General features: G+C 36.5%; 1 protein-coding gene across 1 annotated transcript; it reads left to right on the top strand.

The window, feature by feature from the left end:
- Positions 1–5,217: 5,217 nt before the first annotated feature.
- Positions 5,218–13,093, top strand: LOC125224917. The gene is made up of 5 exons (XM_048128435.1): positions 5,218–5,236; positions 10,164–10,274; positions 10,375–10,455; positions 10,662–10,736; positions 12,470–13,093. Exons 2-5 carry the CDS (start codon positions 10,178–10,180, stop codon positions 12,547–12,549), a joined length of 333 nt encoding a protein of 110 aa, XP_047984392.1. The 5' UTR covers positions 5,218–5,236; positions 10,164–10,177; the 3' UTR covers positions 12,550–13,093.
- Positions 13,094–15,202: the final 2,109 nt, after the last annotated feature.

Consider the following 15,202-nt stretch of genomic DNA (forward strand, 5'->3'; position numbering starts at 1 on the left):
GTACGAATCTGTGGCTGTCAATGTCACTGTCAGAACGATTTTTAACGACACTTTATTAGTCGACGTATGCACACATAACGGTAACAACATGTGGACGAATTTGTGGCTGTCATTGTCACTGTCAGAACGGTTTCTGACAGTGACATTGACAGAATTTGTACACACATGTGTAGGTCTGATTACCGAACTGCTCCTAAACCACTGTATCCGCAAATGACAATTTGAAATACGAAGGTTTCTCAAACTGTCTTCTGAAGTTGTGGACTGGTTGCTTTGAATCATTTTTTAATAGTTTTTTTCAGTACAGGTGCTGCTTTTTTTTAACGCAGTAGTGCGAGCAATGATTCATTTCTTGTCTGGTCGAAACTCTTAGCTTAGATTTAGGTATTAAAAATCGTCGTACGATACACGTGCGAAAAGGACATTCGCAACTCGTGTCGATTTAAAACACTCCCTTCGTTCGTGTATTAATTTATCGCTACACGTATCGATTTTCCTCTTTTCCGCACTTGTATCTACAAGTATTTTGTTTGGGTTACAAAAAAAAAACAAATTATTTACTCTACTACGTTTTATTTATGTCTCTGTAACATTACAAATTTGTGGACACTTATCTCTACAAAAATCTTAACAAAAGAAGTTCAGATCGCTGAAATTAATGTTGATATATTCTCAAAATATTCTATTCGAATTGTAATTTTATTTAAATGTAACCTACATAATATATGTTATTGTAATATTGACTCTTAATTTTATAGATGTTACAAATATGTTTTGAATTGATGATACAAAATAATTTATTCCCTGTTGTTGACATGTAATATTTTAAGAATATTATGAATAAATGAGTATGAGTATGAGTATGATAGTAATATTAATGACGACTACTTCAACAAGTGTCAATTGTGAAATGCCGCAAAATACTAGTTGCTCTATAGAGGACCATAAAAATATGATCCCCGATCCTTTACAACCCAGCAGCTCGGTACGCACGTTACAATTTTTTTTAATCTTCTTCAGTGAGGACAACTGAGTACGACGGCATATTTAATTATTTATAAAGTTTGAGGATACCTGGAAAAAATTAATACAAGAAGCCATTTTGTAAATCCAATAAATATTCTATATATAAATATTGCTTTAGGTCACGCGTGTACGCTACGACCATTTTGCGACCGTTTGTTGACCGTTTGGTGACCGTTTGTCGACTGTTTTTTACATAGAATATTACCCAGTCTTAATCCATATTTTAACAACTTTATTGGTTTTCTGGGCATTATTTTTTTATTTCAGTATAGTATATGCACCGAAGCACTAAAACTTCACCAATCAATATAGTTAAATACACAAACACCGAGTAGTCAATAATATTATTGCTGGTTAAACTGAGGTAAATTGATGGCGCGTTGATAAATTTAGACTTATTTTATGAAATCACTCGAGCAATTTAATTGGCCATGGTAATTAGCCCACATTATATTACAAATGCAAACAATATTTATCTTTAACAAATTCTTACGCCATTACATTTTAATGTCAAATGATTTTATTTCTTTTTTACTTTGACGTCTCTGACAGTCGCCATTTGAAAAGAATGAAATGAACGAATGATTTTGGGAAAGTAGTCGCCAAACGGTAACAATGTGTGCACGCGTAGTGCACACTTCTGTCACTTCTGTGACCATTTGTGCCTGTTACCAATCGTCCCCATTTGGGTCGCCTCGACTAAACGTCGACCGTACTGCGACTAAGCATTGAGACCCGAAGACCTGTGTGTACACAAAATAGGACGATTTGCGTAGGAACGACGACCGATTATGGTTATATGGGGACAAGTTTCAGTCTATTGTTAGGTTTGCTTTTGCCCACAACTATGTCTATTGCTTTCATTTTACTTTGTTATACAATCTACTTTATGTAGGGTAAAGGCACCAGTAGTCAGTCTCAAATCGAAAATTCTATTTTCAAAGCCGTCTAATTTGGTCTCCAATAGACCGATTTGAAAGATTAATGTTTTTATAGTTCAAGAATTTAATTAAGTTTAGTTTTTGAATGGAATAAACCTTAACTTATTGTTTGTTTTAGAAATATTTCGTTAAATATAATAAAAGGGCGTTTTTGCCAGTACTCAGCCCCCTGAGCACCAATATACAGCCTACTAAGTATCCAGTTCCCAGCCCTTGGCTGACTAGTGGGTTCTGTGTTCCATGATCTCAGTATCCAGTGGTCAACCATGGGCTGACTACTGGATATTTTATGTATGTCAAGCAAATATAGTTCTAAGTGCATAACTATTTAAGGGTCATTGATTTATAGACTTACGTACCATTTGAAAACAAAAAGAAGTCTTAAATCCTATAGTCAGCCGGGAGGCTGACTTCCGGAATTGTGACATATTTCCTTGAACCCAGTGGTCAGCCGCAGGTGGCTGACTATTAGATTTTGTGTAAAAAAGTAGTTTCCAATAACCAGCCCCCTTAAAAATCTGGTTTTCACATATATTTTTATTATTTTTTTAATTTATTCAGATAGTTTAAGTATTCATTAAGCGAAAAAGTTCTTCTTTTTTAACCAAGAAATCATAATTTGGCTGCTAACATCTTAGCAAAATACCTGTGACATTCTAAAAAAAAAATGACGAAAGCACATAATGATTCATGTCAGAAGACTGCACCTCTTTGAAATTTTTTTGTGCTTAATTCTTGAAATCAATTGTAAATATTGAGATATTTTACAATTACCATTTAATCAATCTATGATTTCATCTAATTTTTACACGAATTTGACAAAAACTTTGATAAATACAGCCCGAAATGTACAAAAAAGGCTGACCACTGGCGCACGGCTGGGCACCGGTGCTTTTACCCTATTCTTTTTATTGATTCCTAATACAAACTTCATCTGGGTTATTTTAACTTTATAACATCTCTCTCTACACCTTATAAAAACAAAGCCACCCGCCGCGTCTGTCTGTGTGTCTGTGTGTTCGCGATAAACTCAAAAACTACTGAACGGATTTCCATGCGGATGACGAGCCGCTAGTATTATAAATATAAAACCGGCCAAGAGCGTGTCGGGCCACGCTCAGTGTAGGGTTCCGTAGTTTTCCGTATTTTTCTCAAAAACTACTGAACCTATCAAGTTCAAAACAATTTTCCTAGAAAGTCTTTATAAGGTTCTACTTTCGTGATTTTTTTCATATTTTTTAAACATATGGTTCAAAAGTTAGAGGGGGGGACGCACTTTTTTTTCCTTTAGGAGCGATTATTTCCGAAAATATAAATATTATCAAAAAACGATCTTAGATCCCTTATTCATTTTTAAATACCTATCCAACAATATATCACACGTTGGGGTTGGAATGAAAAAAAATATCAGCCCCCACTTTACATGTAGGGGGGGGTACCCTAATAAAACATTTTTTTCCATTTTTTATTTTTGTACTTTGTCGTCGTGATTGATATACATATTGGTACCAAATTTCAGCTTTCTAGTGCTAACGGTTACTGAGATTATCCGCGGACGGACGGACGGACGGACGGACGGACAGACAGACATGGCGAAACCATAAGGGTTCCTAGTTGACTACGGAACCCTAATAACATAATTAATAATGTAAATTCGATCTGGATTAGTGTTACTCACCATGAAATAGAAATATTTTTGCCTTGTGTGACAATTAACAGTGACATCGACTAGAATGGTTTATCCCTAACTTATCCTCATAATATAGTTTAATATAATTTAAAGTGTTCATTCGCGCAGTCGAAGTTATTATATTACCTATGATGATTTTGATAAAGTGTTTTGTTGTCATTGTAATTTTTAAAAGTGTAGAAATATTATCATATAATACAGAAAATTATGGTAAAAGGTTTTTTTTTTGTTTTCTGTGTTTTCTTGCATACATTTATTTTTATTGTCATAAATAAACATTGATACTCTGATACCTACTCTTACAACTAGGTATTAGCAAAAAAGGTCAAATATAAAGTTAAATTAAAATTTACATTTTCACCTGAGTCATGAGTGTTTACTATCGTTATGTAAAGAATTTTTGACCTGTTTAGGAATGTCCACGAAACACGAATATGAGACATGAATATGAGTGTGCACGGGAAAACGTCCCACTATGTTTTGTCAGTATATTCATATAAAGATACAAGTAAATCTCGCCTTAATGGTAACCGACAGAGTAGAACATTTTACTACACACACTCGCATCCCGAAACAATACATTTAACATAGATAAAAATTACAAAATTGGTAAGTCCGCATGTGATACTGTTTAAAAGTTTTTATTTAATTTGCGCTATTAGTATGTTAGTTTCGTGTGGTGACGGGTTAAGAATTTCACCACCCCCTTTCTTCCCGTGGGAGTCGTAGAAGTCGACTGTGAGATATGGGTTAAATTGCGGCGTAGGCGAGAGGCTGGCAACCTGTCACTGCAATGTCACAATTTAGATTTCTTTCAACCCCTTTTTGCCAAGAGTGGCACTGAAACTTAGCAGTTCATATATGCTCTGCTTACCCCTTTATGGGATACAGGCGTGATTATATGTATGTATGTAGGTTAGTTTGGGTCAAAACGTAGAAGCTAAAGACTCTCTTCCCGAATTCTGATCCGAGCACTCTGTGGCCCATTTCTCAAAACTGAAAGTTACAAGTTACAAGCGGAAGTCTCTTTCCAACTTGTCATATTAGACATTGAATACCACTTGTAAATTGATACTTGTAGCTTCGAGAAATGGGCCCCTGGTATATGACAGCCAGGCTCTCAAGAAGTCGGAAGGTGGTCATAGTAACTCCTGAACTAAAAAAGATAAAACCGCCGAGTTTGGACTCATTTGAATAGTCTTGAAAAGCACTCTTGTGCTACATGACATGATAGTCAGGGTCTCAAGATGAAATCGGAAGGTGGCCATAGACGGATGCCGAAGTCTTCCTCGTACTTAAAGAGTCCGAAAGTCCGACGTATACGGTCTAAAGCCGGGCGCCGAAGGCGTCGTCATACTTAGAGAGAGAAAGAGAGAGAGAGAGAGAGAGAGAGAGAGAGAGAGAGAGAGAGAGAGAGAGAGAGAGTAAAACTTAGGACTTAAGATTAGGTATAATTGCCCCGTCCGTATTTTGAGCTATTTAGGAATGTCCTATAATATGTATTCCTTTTCAGGAAATAATAGTTCTTCCGGGAACAATAGATTTAACATCGATAAAAATTACAATAATTACAAAATTGGTAAGTCCGCCTGTAATGTTTTGTAATACATGTATTATTTCTGTGTTTGTACTGCAAACATGTCAGACTAAGTAGATATATGAGAAATTATATTGTAAAGACGGAAGCGTAAAATATATTGTAAGTATAATTGTTACACATCATTGTCATCATAATGATACAGATGTGTCCGATATATTTGGTGCTTTGGCTCTGTGAGGTGTATGCGCCCGCGCCGCCCCCACCACCAGTCAGTAATAAACTAGCTTCGATTTATATCGGTTGTTTGTCATTGCGCACCCCAAGTACTTCCCACTGGCGACGGACGGACGTTTACTCGCGCGTGTGTGTTATTCTTGTTAAAATTTAATCATGTCAAATCTCCTCGGAAGTTTAACCGCATTTGACCACACTACCCAGGAATGGGAGATTTTTAAAAGCAGATTACAGCAATATATTAAGTTAAATGGGGTAGCGGCGGACAATAAGTGTGCTTTGCTCTTAACGCATTTAAGTGATGTGACATATCAGCTGGTGAGGAACTTAGTGCATCCTAAGAAGGTCGAGGATTCTAAGTTCGACGAGCTAGTAGCAGTGTTAGATAAACAATTAGCGCCGAAGCGCTGCGTTTTCGTCGAACGGGCGAAATTCTACGAGGCGACGCGTGACGTTGCAGAAAACATCGAACAATGGGCGGCTCGAATAAGTGGACTTGCGGTACGCTGCGAGTTTGGAGCCTCTATGGATGAGCTGCTGAGGGACAGATTCGTGCTGGGGCTGAGCGTAGGCCCGGAACGCGACCGGCTGTTCGAGCAGGATGCTGCCACGTTATCGTTCGCGAAGGCCGTGGAGGTGGCCCAGAAGGCTGCGTATGCCAGGAGCGCGCGTACTACATCTGTTCCTACTGCCATCGTGCAAGTGAAGCAGGAGCCGGTGTACCGGGTTGGTACAAGTCGCCCAGGTACCGGGGAGTCCTCCGACTCCCGACGCTGCTCCGTGTGCGGCCTTAAGAGCCACGACGCAGCTAAATGTAAATATAAAAACTACCGCTGCCAGGTGTGTGGACAAAAAGGGCACCTCAAAAAGGTGTGCAACTCTGAGAAGGCGAAACAGTGTCGTGTCAACTGTATTCAAGCTGACCCTGAGGGATCAGCTGAGGTCTCTCAGAGTGCTGAAGGTTGCAAGGAGTGCGAGCTATTTAACTTAAGGTACGTGAATTATGCTCCTATATTATTGGACGTGAACATTAACGGTAAATTTCTATCAATGGAACTTGATTGTGGTTCAGGAAAAAGTGTGATAAGTGATAAATTATATTATAAAACCTTTTCGGACATTAAGTTAAACAAATGCGATATTAAAATGTGTTTTTACAATGGTCATCAAGTCACACCACTCGGCTATTTTACTACAAAAATAACATGTTTTGAACAAACTCACGAGATAGATATTTATGTAATGGAAAATGGTAGTAGCTTAGGTCTATTGGGCCGTGATTTTATGACCAAGTTTAATATGTATTTTGGTATTGGTAAACATAAAATTAATTTTGTTAGTTCGGAATCGTTTCAAACTGAGTTGCCGCGGCTACTTAGCGAATATTCGAGCCTTTTTAACGATGAATTAGGAAAATTTAACAAATTTCAGGTAGACTTGAGATTAAAAGAAAATGTTACACCTAAATTCTTTAAGCCTCGCACGGTTCCTTTTGCAATTAAAAATAGGGTAGAGGAAGAAATTGAGAGGCTCGTCAGTTTAGGTATATTGGTACCTGTAAATTTTTCTAAATATGCGACACCTATAGTGCCAGTCTTAAAGGATAATGGTAAAATAAAGATAGCGGGCGATTTTTCTGTAACGCTCAATAAAGATATGATTATAGATAAGTATCCTATGCCCCGCATTGAGGAGGTATTTGCGCGGCTCGGTGGCGGTAACCGTTATACGAAACTCGACCTTAGCAACGCGTATAACCAATTTGTTTTATCGGACGATTCACAAGAGCTCACAACTATAAACACATCAAAAGGATTGTATAAGTATACAAGACTTGTTTATGGACTAGCCAACGCGCCGGCTATTTTTCAACGTACCATGGAGACGTTACTAGTAGGTATAGAAGGAGTCAGCTGTTGGCTCGATGACGTGTGCGTAACGGGACCTACTGATGAAATACATTTATTACGATTAAAGGAGGTTTTAAAAAGGTTTCATGAGTCAGGTTTACGTTTGCAAAAGAGTAAGTGTGACTTTTTTAAAAACAGTGTAACATACCTAGGTTTTGTTATAGATAAAAATGGTTTACGCGCATGCCCTAAGAAAACCGAGGCTATCTTAAATGCACCTAAACCGGAAAATATTTTAGACGTGCAGCGGTTTTTGGGCATGGTGAATTATTACCGCGCTTTCGTGCCTAACGCGTCAGGCATGCTGAGCCCCCTACACGAATTATTGCGAAATGGGGCAAAATGGGAGTGGGGCCCACAACAACAAGAGGCTTTTGAAAAAGTAAAACTGGAATTGTGTTCCGATAGGGTACTGGGTCATTTTGACCCCGCGGCACAGTTGGTGTTATCGGTAGATGCTGGGCCTGGCCTTGGCGCTGTGCTGAGTCAGCGCGATCCACAAACGGGAGCGGAACGGCCGCTTGCTTTTGCCTCGCGATCGTTAACACCTAGTGAGCGAAATTATAGCCAAATTCAGAAGGAGGCTACTGCCTTAATATTTGGAGTAAAACGTTTTCACCAGTATTTATATGGTAGACAGGAGCCATTTATTTTAAAAACAGACCATCGACCCTTGTTATCAATATTTGGTAAAAAGGTAGGTATTTCAGTAATGGCGGCGTCTCGACTTCAACGTTACGCGATTATACTGTCGGCCTATAATTATGATGTTCAGTACATAAGTGGATCGAAAAATATAGTAGCAGATTTTTTTTCACGCGCGCCGCTTCCTGAATGTGATAATGAAGAGGAAGAGGAAAATATTTCCTTCGTAAAATTTTTAGACGCAAATGTGGCACCGGTAACATTTGACGATTTAAGGAAAGCTACCGAAGCCGATCCGACATTGCAAACTGTAATTAAGTATATGAGCCACGGGTGGCCACGGAAAATCGTGTGCAGTTCAGTTATGCCGTTTTTCAATTGCAAAGCTGATCTGGAAGTAGATAACGGTTGTTTATTCCGAGGTCATCGAGTAGTTATTCCGATGTCGTATCGTAATCAGATTTTACAGGACTTACACTCTGGACACTTAGGTATAGTGAAGACAAAAAGTATCGCGCGTAGTAAATTGTGGTGGCCAAAAATCGATTCCGATATCGAACAATGGATAGGATCATGCGCCGCCTGTGTGGCCGCGCGCCCCTCGCCGCCGCGCGCCGCGCCCGCGCCCTGGCCTCGCCCTGTGGCAGCTTGGCATAGGATACATATCGATTATATGTCATTTGAGCAGCGCGTATACTTAATAGTTATAGATGCGTACAGCAAATGGCTCGAATGTTTGTTTATGAAAGCCGGCACGTCTACTCGAGCTCTAATAAACGAGTTGAAAGAATTGTTTTCTAGGTTTGGAGTGCCACATGTTATTGTATCAGATAACGATGTAAAAATTAAGTCAACAGAATTTGAGCATTTTTGTGCGATGAATGGCATTAGGTATATAACATCGCCTATATATCATCCGGCTAGCAATGGCCAAGTTGAAAATTGTGTTAGAACATGTAAGAAGATGTTGAAATGTATATTATCCACTGCCAATTCACATACTGATATACATAATAAGTTATTAGGATATCTATTTGAATATCGGAATACGACGCATTGTTCTACTGGTTTATCTCCCGCGAAAATTATGTTTGGCCGTAGTTTGAGGTCACGCTTAGATCTAGTTTTACCAGAACGGAAAAGATATTCCGATTTAAAAGACTCAAATGAAGGTATGCGTTGTAGACATTTTAAAAAGGGGGATAGAATATGGCTAAAGTGGTTTACAGCACGAAAACAATTTTGGACTTTAGGTTTAATACAAAATATAATTGGTAACAGAATGTATGAAATATATGTTGACGATTACAATGTTTTGTGCAAACGGCACGTTGATCAAATTATGAGATATACGGGGAGCACAAAAGTTGACAGTAGTGTAAAAAAGGTGAGGACGATGACAAGTATACGTGGTCTACTCCGCCACCGCCTTCGGCATCGCCGCCACCTTCGCCCCCGTTATCACTTGTTCCGCCTCCCTCTCCAGAGACAGTCACTCAGCAGCATGATTCCGTATCCAGTGAATTAGGAAATGATGAGTGTAACACAGACTTACAGATGGAAAAGGAGGCAGACCAAGGTCAAACGCATGTTGAATCTGCACCCCCATCCGTCACGGTTAGCGCCCCCGCGCCTCCGGTACGGACTGGCCCAACCTTGAGGCCTAGAACTAAGAAAATAGATTATGCTGTGTAATACGTAGTAAATAACTTTTAGTTTAATCCTAGTCGTTTTCTTATTGTTGTCAGGTTTCAAAATTAAAGGGGAAGGAGTGAGGTGTATGCGCCCGCGCCGCCCCCACCACCAGTCAGTAATAAACTAGCTTCGATTTATATCGGTTGTTTGTCATTGCGCACCCCAAGTACTTCCCACTCTGGCTTTGTCACAATATATTCGATGCTGTCTGTACATTCATGGCCGTGTAGCCAAGAGTACAATAGTTAACGTGACGTATTTTAATTGTAGTTATTTCTCTCTAAAACCCTTAAAAATTGGCGCAACTGTGATAGTTGCACTTACGTACCGTTCGCCACACATCGTCAACTATTGAACTTTTGGCTAGACTAGTGACCCTGTACAGATTTGTTTTAGTGCGAGTGATTTCATATTTTTCCATACATCCAATCACCTTATATTAATTTAATAAAAATAATATAGACCGTCGGTTTTAATTTCAGACTACAAACAACTAATGATAATAGGATTTGCCGTATCGGGTGTGTTATTGTTGATAATAATCATTCAAAGCATAACGTTATGTATAGTAAACTGCACTTGCAAATCGAGAGGTATGTGTACCTACTATTTCATTATTACAATACATTGGTCACTAAATATGTTTTGCAACAAATTATACATTAAATAATAATACTACTATATTTTTTGTAGGAGCACGAAATAATGTGGATAAACCCGACATTTCAGAAAGCCGAACTAATCGTGAAGAAATCACAGAAAATCAAGGCACAGGTAAGATATCATTAAAAGCTAATGTAATAAAGTGTATTTTATTTGTAGCTTGTTACCGTCTTCTCTGAGTTTGTTTTAAATAATAGGTATCTACTTACTGCTTTATGATTTACACACGCCACAGGTTAAAAACATTGACGATACGGCCGTTGTAACGTCAGCACAGAATCGGTTAGATAATATTTTGTTGATGTTTTTGTTTACAGAACGCAGCCCTGACATAGTCTACCAAAATCAAAATGAGCTACAAGCAACGTCAAGAATTCCATCAAGAATAAATAGTAAGAATAAATTGTCAACTTCAGCTACTAATTCAGTGAAAATAGGAACGAAAGGAATGAAAAAACTTTGGCATAATTTAAGATCAGTTTTTAAAGTAGCCATTCCTCAATGCCCAGCCACGACATTGGTCTAAGCGCAACAGCGGTGAGCGGCAGCCATACGTGCGAATGAAAAGTCCCATCGCTGTGTCTCGCTCCAATGTATGGCCGCCGCTCACCGCTGTCGCGCTTAGACCAATGTCGTGGCTGAGCCGTCAGAGTGTGCCAGCTACTTTGGCTGAGGAATATAATGCACCAACACTAACTGCATATTTATGTAATATAGGCACTTTATATTCAAATTCAAAATATCTTTATTCATGTAGGCCTAGTTACAAGCTCTTATGAATAGTTCATTACATATATATTATGATCTTAATCTAACCTAATTATCAGAGCAATTTATTGTTGTAAATTATTGTTCATAATAATATTGAGTCTATAATACACAATTTCATATAAAAATAATCGTTAAACAAAAAATATATAATTAGGTATATGTATATAAGGTCCTAATTTATTAGTTGCAGATATTTTAACACATGATACTTTACATTAAAATAATTAACTTTAAATATAAATTAAGAAATCTTTTCATGTAACTTTTTTGATTTCATTTTCCTAACAAAAAAATTAATTATAATTTCGTCTAAAAAAAATCATCATGTGCATTATCACATGTCACAATAACACTGTCTGTCATGTCAACAATTGTTTGTTGTAAATGTCGTAAAGGTTCGGCGGGAAAACTGCACATGTCATTGAAGTGGCCAGTTACAGTTAAGTGGTACGTAAAAGAGGTGCTAGAATCTATTCAATGAGTTTTCATTTAATAATCACATAAACAGGGTGTTTTTACGTAGCAAATTTGTTTTTCCGTTTTCTCCAAAAAAACATCGTAAAAGCTATAATTTTTCACGGTTTAATATACTCCAGAGACCGAGTACTATCAGCTGTAAAAATATCTGCATCTAATAAATTAGGACCTTATATATAAAAATACATGTCTAGAATATTTCTAGGAAAAATCCAATGTCCAAAAAAATACAATATTAATTTCATCAACAATAATAATAATAAAAAACGTAAAAATAATAAACCATTTCGAATAACAATTAATCCCACGTTGTTTTATCATTCATATAGTCTTGTGTTGTATAATAAGCTTTGGAAATGAGTACACGCTTTACATGATTCTTAAATTTATTAATTGACAAGTCAGTAATATGATTCGGAAGTTTATTATAAAATCGAACACAATTACCCATGAATGATTTTTTAATTTTACAGAGCCGTGTGAAGGGCACCGCGAGTTTATGTTTATTTCTAGTATTTATATTATGTACATCACAGTTTTTCTTAAAATTACAAATGTTTTTATGTACATACATAATATTCTCATAAATATATTGACAATACTGTCATTATATTAATGTCCTTAAATTTATCTCTAAGTGAGTCTCTATGGTTCACCCTCACCCTCGGGTTAACCCACCATTTTATATTGAATTTGACAGATGACAGCCCACTAACCCCGTGTTAAGTAGTTCGTGCAAGTGGGCCTTAAAGGTTAAACCTCGGTCAAAGTCAACAATACAACTTAACTCTGGCTTTAGTGTTTAACCACGGGTTAGTGCAGTAGCAGTAACGTGCACGTAGCACTCAATGTGATATTAATCTTATTTCTTTTGTAGTTCCAGATCGGTATAGCTCTCATTCAGTGGACAGTGAGTGGACGTATGAACCCATAGGAGGAGTGTACGAACAGCTTTAAGGATATCCGTATCACGGTGTATATGAAAAGGCGATTTCACGCGAAACATCCACATTCTTCTTAAAAAAGAAAACTCTGTACCAACAACACTCGTACTTTAAGCAACAATATTTAATTTTATCAATTGTTTAATTGATGTAACGAACTAAGAAACCTATGTTAACAATATTGGGAATATTGAATTTTTTTTGGGGATTCGCAATTTCGCTGTATATAAATGAATTTAGCGTATGTGTAAATAAAACCTAATGTTAATTTTGATCATTTTGTATAAAACATGAAGTTATAATTTTCGTTTACAGCATTTTTTTTAACAAGAAGAAGGCCACGCTACTGAACTTACAATGAATGGCCATGGAGCTCCTGAATAAAGGAACAGCCCAAGAGGGCCATACAAATGTATGTGCAATTTAAATTAGGTACAATAAGAAATGACTTTCCCAGAATCGACGGTATACTCTTGGGTCAACACGTTCGTTTTTCGTCACGTTTCTAAATTTGTCTGATTTTGCTTTCGTCAGCCATTCTTCATTCGTCAACTTAGTCTGCAGTCATTATCGTCTTTGACCATAACGAGTTGTTGGCCTTTTTCTTATTTCGACTTAATCGTTTTTCGTCATTTCGTATTTGGTCATACCTATTCTAAGTTGTTACCGAACTAAGAATACGGTAAAACACGAAAAACACAGATTTAACAGCGAAAGAAGATTATGACGAGTAAAGAACGAGACGGATTAAGATAAATATGAACAACGAAATTGACCGTAGTTGATAAAGAGCATCGACGATTGTGACGAATAAAGATTGGCTGACGAAAGCAGAATTGGACTAAATTATACCGAATCGACTTTGACCGCTATTGTTTGTAAGTAAAGATAAACCGCACTGAGGGACTTCCCGGCCAATGACGCGATAACCCGGAAAACGTCAAAATGTACCTACTTATCGTAAACGAGTTGATTGACTTTTATAACCGTTTTCAATGTTAAAATTATATTAACAACACCGTGTTTTCATGTACTCAAAGCTAAGCTTTTTAATTTAAAAACATAATTGTAGTTGCCGTAATACAGCAGTTCTCAAAAGTTTGTACAAAAATCAAGGAAAAAGTCAAATTTGTTTTTTATTGTTCCTATTTTGTTACCAAATTTTTTTTCATGAATTGAGATTTTATTTTCTTTATAATATTTATAATATTTCTTTATATATTTATATTTTCTTTATAACAATTATCCTGTATATATATCTTACGAAAGTCGACTTATATTACTTAATGTTGGTAACAAAATAGGATCAATTAAAATTTGCTGACGTGGCTATGTACAGTATGTACAAACTTTTTGAGAAGTGCTGAAAACTCCTACTAGATTTTTTTAAATAGGTATTTAATTGTTTATATAAATTAAAAGATCTAATGCTGTTGCTGACATTAATAAGCTATGTAGACCATAACATTATTATTTATTATTACAGTCAATTTAGTACTAATTAAAAATAATATGTTCGTTAGTAAAACAAATGAAAGTCGTAAACATGGTCATGAAGAAAAATTATGAAAATTGTCTGTTTTTTAATTTAAAAAAAAGTGCTAGATGTTAGTTTATATGTCAGCAGTTCTCGAAAAGTTTGTACAAAAATTAAGGGAAAAGTTAAATTTGTTTTTATTAATTCCTATTTTGTTACCAAGATTTTGTTGATGAATTGAGATTTTATTAAGTTTTATTTCGTCATTAAGGTTCTCTAGTATCTATATTTTCTTAATTATAACAATTATCCTGTATATATCTTACGAAAGTCGAATTATATTACTAAATGTTGGTAACAAAATAGGATCAATTAAAATTTGCTGACGTGTCATTGTACAAAGTTGACGGGAATTGCTGATGTACCTATGTAATTATGTAAGTAAATGTAAAATTATTAGTCATTAATGTCATTATTCACTTTAGTTGAGTACGACGACCGAATAATCATTATTAATTTGGCCTCGCAAGTATTAAGATTAATATTAATACTTATTTACGTAGTTGGCACAATGAATTATTTTAATTATAATAGTATATTAACGATACAAGTGCGAAATAGAGGAATAGATACGAGTTTTTAAAGTACTTGGCTAAAGTTTGGACAGCGCCTAGTAAAGTACTACTTCACGCTCTAGGCCGGTAAAATAGCGCCAAAATATAATACCGTAAACATGATTATAATACTATATCCTTTTCAAGTCCAAAACCTATCCATACCAAATTTTACCTAAATCAATTCAGCGGTACCTTTATAGGCGAAGCAGTCTCAATCAATCTTGTCCGAGGGTTATAGCTTTAAAGATACTGACCGGAGAAGTAAATACATATTAGCTGCATAATTTGCAGCTATTCTTGTATTACACATGGCATTTATAAGATAAGAATATAAAGATCTTACAACTATGTGGGTATTGTATTGTTGATATTCCATGCATACATTGTTTATATTGACGACCGGTCTGGCCTAGCAGGTAGTGACCCTGCCTGCTAAGCCGCGGTCCAGGGTTCGAATCATGGATGTTTTCTATGTATATTATATATATATCGTTGTCTGAGTACCCGCAACACAAGTATTCTTGAGCTTACCGAGGGACTCAGTCAAGCTGTGTAAGAATGTCCTATAATAT

Source organism: Leguminivora glycinivorella, chromosome 3 (assembly GCF_023078275.1).
Source record: "Leguminivora glycinivorella isolate SPB_JAAS2020 chromosome 3, LegGlyc_1.1, whole genome shotgun sequence".
NCBI lineage: Eukaryota > Metazoa > Arthropoda > Insecta > Lepidoptera > Tortricidae > Leguminivora > Leguminivora glycinivorella.

What these genes read in the sequence shown, in the direction of transcription:
- LOC125224917 (XM_048128435.1), top strand. Translation starts at nt 10,178, where the DNA reads ATGATAATAGGATTTGCCGTATCGGGTGTGTTATTGTTGATAATAATC. An exon ending in CTGCACTTGCAAATCGAGAG is followed by an intron (nt 10,275 to 10,374) that starts GTATGTGTACCT and finishes TATTTTTTGTAG; the next exon opens with GAGCACGAAATAATGTGGAT. An exon ending in CACAGAAAATCAAGGCACAG is followed by an intron (nt 10,456 to 10,661) that starts GTAAGATATCAT and finishes TTTTGTTTACAG; the next exon opens with AACGCAGCCCTGACATAGTC.